At 42.2% G+C, this 4,981-nt stretch overlaps 1 protein-coding gene across 1 annotated transcript; it reads right to left on the bottom strand.

Annotated features, from left to right (window-relative positions):
• Window positions 1-218: 218 nt before the first annotated feature.
• LOC123445417 (nascent polypeptide-associated complex subunit alpha-like protein 1) lies at window positions 219-3,551 on the bottom strand. Its single transcript, XM_045122403.1, has 4 exons — window positions 3,340-3,551; window positions 2,033-2,120; window positions 937-1,061; window positions 219-842 (listed from the first exon to the last, which is right to left on the bottom strand). Exons 1-4 carry the CDS (start codon window positions 3,400-3,402, stop codon window positions 507-509), a joined length of 612 nt encoding a protein of 203 aa, XP_044978338.1. The 5' UTR covers window positions 3,403-3,551; the 3' UTR covers window positions 219-506.
• Window positions 3,552-4,981: the final 1,430 nt, after the last annotated feature.

The raw sequence follows: 4,981 nt of genomic DNA, 5'->3' as shown, positions 1-4,981 counted from the left end.
TGGCAACCATCCATTGACAACTCCATGTTTTGGTCATAGCATAGAACTTTGATAAGATGTAATTTGGCCAAGATCCAAACATATGCCACATCTTGTCAAGGACAGCAAATCCTAGCAGGCAAACTGCTTCACAAGATGGAAACCACTTGTTTTCATCCATGTGGCCAAACAAAATGGCTGCAGTTCAGAATAAAATTCGAAAGCTGACTAGAATGACATATTGCCTCAAACACAGATTGACATGCAGTTGTAGCAAAATTTAGTGCAGCCGATTCAGATTCTCCCACAAGATGCCACAAGAGAAAGCAGTTTGCTGATCATCACATGTCTAAAACGCCTACGAAACCTACATCCCAATACTAGTTTCAGCAGACATCCCAATACTAGTTTCAACAGACATAGAACCTCCAATTCCGCAACTGCAACATTCAAGATGACATGACCAAAAGACTGCTTTGCAATCCAAGACCCTATTATCAGGACACGATTCCACCTACGGGCACTACCTAGTTAGTCAACTCCATGATGGCACTGACGATGTCACCATCCGCAGCCTTGAGCGCCTTCACAGCCCTGGATCTCGGAACGGAGGCCTGCGCCATCACGAGCTCAATGTCCTTCTTGTCGACGCCGGTCTCATCGACCTCCTCGTCGTCCTGGGCTGCTGCCATGGCCGGCCTGCCCTTCGAGATGACGCCGCTCGGGCCCGGCGCCTTGAACTGCTCCGCCGCTTGTGAATGCAGCTGAGTGCTCAGGTCCTCGATCTTGGCCTCCCCAAACATGACGTAGGTATCTGAGTTTGAGCTCTTGAAAACATCTGGCTTGGAGAGGACAAACATAACCTGCAATTGTGTGGAGAAGTTACGAAAATGCAACAACCAACAGCATATAATTATGCCACAGGGAACAACGGCCTGAAGTGGTCAAGATGCTCACGCTCTTGTTCTTCTTGATAGTTACACGGCTCACACCAGTAATGGCCTTCATGCCAAGCTTCTCCATGGCTTTCCTGCTCTTCTTCTCACTCCTACTCTGCCTAGATCTTCCACTAGCATCACCTCCTAGACCCAGAAAGCACAGATGCAAAATGCCAGATTTTCAACATTTTGCACAAGACCAGAATTCTACAACTTAGACATAGTTCACTTCATGGATTATTATATGTAATCATAGGAAATGGCAAGTGTAACATTCATACAACACAACTTCTCTCAAGCAAGACGGAACAGAAAACGTGACTGATCATGTCTTCTTGGTATCCTTTATCAAGTTTTAATTTTTGAACAAGATATCCCTGTTAGGGTAAGGTAGGTACAAAGGATTAGCTACTCGCATAATGGTTAATGGAAATTCCAGCATCACTTCATACTAAATCCATTGAAATGGATCACCGACCAAGATTATACTTGCAAAAGCAAGATTTTACATTCGCGATTTGCTTCTATCAAACTAAATGCTATAGCTGAACATTCATGTACATGTTAATGCAGGTTGAAATTGATACAAGGTGCCACCTCAGTACAGAGGTGAATATTATATACAAATGGCAGGCAGTACAGAAAACTAAAAGTAGTGTAAATAAGCAGTGCTGAATAATTCAGGAATAAGTGAATATGAATACATAATACGGTTCCAAAGAATTGAGAACAGAAACCAGAAAGGTATAGCAATGGTACGGAAAGAACAGACTATTAGAGAGTACAAACTGGTCAGTGTCTAATTTTTAAAAATAAAAACAGGTCAAAGTGAACCAAAATAGGTAAATACGGAGTTTGTATCATTGAGGAACAGATCAGATAACAATTTCCTAATTATCTCAATGCCAGAATCTAGCCCAATAAAAACAAAATAATCCATTGATTCAGGAGTTGAATAAGCAACGTTTAATTTATAATTTGGGTATGGGCAATAACTTAACTTGTTTAAATTTATTGTTGGAACTTAGAAGGCAGCATTACAAAAAGAAATAGGCTTATCTGTAACTAAATGGCTATTTGAACTGAACAGAGGGAGCTAGAGAATTTCATCATACCCTCAACGTCATCGTCATCTTTTTCATCCTCATCCTCATCATCGTCTTCATCGTCGTCATCATCATCCTCAATGATAGGCTCATCTCCCTGGGAGTATGCATTAGAAATGTCATATTACTTGAACATCATAACTATTAAGCACTAAGCAGCACTGCCTCCGAACAGGGGACATGCAGAGGGGGGGAAGCAGAGTTAGCCATATGCAGAAATGAAACAACGGTAAATAGTCTACCCACAGTTATTATCCTTCCAGCATGAAGATGTGAGTACATACATACTAAGTAGCATCAGCACAAGATAAACAGAAATGAGACTCCAAAAGCAAAAAATGTAGAGTATGTACATAACAAGGAACAGTTGTCTGCATTGACAACAGAAGCTATGCTCACAAAATTATATTGTTGGTACAGGACAAGATGCCATGCATCACATAAGCACACACAATTACACACATGATACATAGATCACAACTGACTTTCAAAGCTAATTAACAAACAGAAGGCACATTTCTACTGTAGCAACCACCAATGGTGACTGATTTATCAATGCTCGCTTGAAATTCCTCTCAGACTTGCATCCACAAGACAAAGCAGCAGCATTTCAGTTTGCGGCAGTACAGATCTCTCAGAAAGGGCAACCACAAACCCTAATTAACTTCAAAGCTAATTAAATACAAACATTATACTTCGGTCACAACTGACTTCCAAAGCTAATTAACAAATGCAGTCGCATTCCTACTGTAGCAACCACCAAAGGTGAGTGATTTATCCATGCTCGCTTAAAATTCCTCTGAGATTTGCATCCACAAGACAAAGCAGCAGCATTTCGATTTGCAGCAGTACAGTTCTGTCAGAAAGTGTAACCACAAACCGTACATACATAAGAGGGGCAACTGACAAACAAATCACAGACGGACCACAAGCCCCCTAACAGCAAAGACCAAAGGATATACTGGCATTACCAACCTCCTCTGAAACTGAACTCCTACTAGATGCACGAGCAAGCACGATTTCCTCACATGAATGAAGAGAAAAAATACCACGCCTTGAGCTATCATGGTGGAGGGTCATGGAGGGGCCCGAGGCCTCGCCCGCTCCCCCGCGAAAAATCAAACGCCCTACATGTGCCCTCAGGCTGCTGGCCACGACCTAGGCGACATGGACGGACGAGATCTAGCGCCCTAACGCCACCGCCGCAACGGGAACGCGCCGATCCGGGGGGCGAACAAGCACGAGGGGCGTGGATTTTTGGCCGACGCGGCACCGAATCGGAGGGAGAGGGTCGGAATGGAGGGAGGATCGATCACCTCGACGTCATGCTCCTCGAGCTGGGCGCGGAGCAGCTCCGCCTGCAGGTCGGCGGCCGTCATGGTCAGCGGGCGCGGCGCGGCGGGGCGGGGGTAAAACCCTAGCTAGGAGGGATTTGGGAGGAGCGAAGAGAGTGCGACGGGAGGAGGAAGAGAGGAGAGGAGAGGAGACCGACTCGTGTGGGGATTTTCTGCCCTCCGGTCGGTGGCCTTCCTCCGTGCCCGTGGGTGTAGACTGGGCCAAGACCGTGCCGTTTGGGCCGTAGGATACATGGGTCCAATCCTGCCCGATTATCAAATCATTTTTTCCCTTTGTCTAAAAAAATCAAATCGATTTTTCTCAAAAAATAAAATCAAAAAACAGAAAAAAAAAATCGACTTGCATACTGCCTCTTTTTTTTCTCTTCTCCACTGAAGAAAAGTACCTCTTCTTGTTCCGGAAAAAAAAAGGGACCTTGATGGTTTGACATTGTGTGACGACTGCTAAGATACCTCTACTGTTGGAAGGAAGTTGGTCGTTCGCTTCCTAGCCTCCAGGGTTCCGCCCCTCGCATCTCTCCTTTGCCACCGCCGACTTATTTTGCCTATCGGACCGCACTTTCTCGTTTTTTGTTTTTTTTTGTACCGGCTTTTCTGACTCCCGTTGACCGATCATCATGAGCTAGACATCATTTCCCACCTCTAAATCAACTAATAAATTGAACAATCTGAATGAAATCATAGCTTTCCTTTGCCGCATGATTGGCTCCTCCACGCCCTTCTCCTTCCTAACTGAAATCACTGGAGATGATCCCAAACGGGACTGAGGAGATGAGACCACACCTTGGAGAACACTTCAAGTCGGTGGCGCCCGGAAGTTCGGTACTCAATGACTTTGCAAAAACAGCGTCATCAAATGGTGAACACCGTGTGAGGGCCACACGCGGCCCTTGATTAGCATGTGTTGAACCATAACGTCTAGATGTGTTTTAGCAAATCCGTACAAAAAAACACTTTACACAAAATACGAAAAACTGTTAATCTTGCATATTACAAATGTTAAACATGCATATAAAATGTTTTTGATGTATACCAAAAATGTACAACCGTCGATAAAAAATAGTAGAAATGTTAGCCTTGTGTATGAAAAATGCAATCGTGTGTACGAAATAGGTTTATACATTGTACAAAATATGTTGGTATAATTCAAAAAATGGATTTGTACAATTAAAACAGTATGTTATATTTTTTTTAAATGTTCAGAAATTTCTTTCCTTTACATTACAAAGATGTTCACAAGTTTCATTTTCCCCGCAAAACAGAAACGTGTGAAAAATTTATTAAATGTAATGTTCTCAAGTTTCAAAATCGTGTTCGAGGAAGTTTTTAAAAAAATGTGTGTACAACATAAAAAATGTTTGCATAGTTCAGAAAAAATGGTATTATCATTAAAAAATGTTCCACCATGTATTAATAAAAACAGGTATTTGAAAACAAATGATTGAAATATTTTTATGGAAAAATGTTAAACATGTATTTGGAAAAATCTGAAACATTTATAAAAATGCTTTATACATATAAAAAATTGGCAACGTGTATGAAAAAAATGGACATCAAACGTACATTAGAAAGAAAGTTAATCACATATTTAAAAAATGTTAGA

This window comes from Hordeum vulgare, chromosome 3H (assembly GCF_904849725.1).
Source record: "Hordeum vulgare subsp. vulgare chromosome 3H, MorexV3_pseudomolecules_assembly, whole genome shotgun sequence".
In the NCBI taxonomy this organism is placed as follows: Eukaryota; Viridiplantae; Streptophyta; class Magnoliopsida; order Poales; family Poaceae; genus Hordeum; species Hordeum vulgare.
Note: the sequence above shows the minus strand (reverse complement) of the source record. Positions and strands in the feature narration are given on the sequence as shown.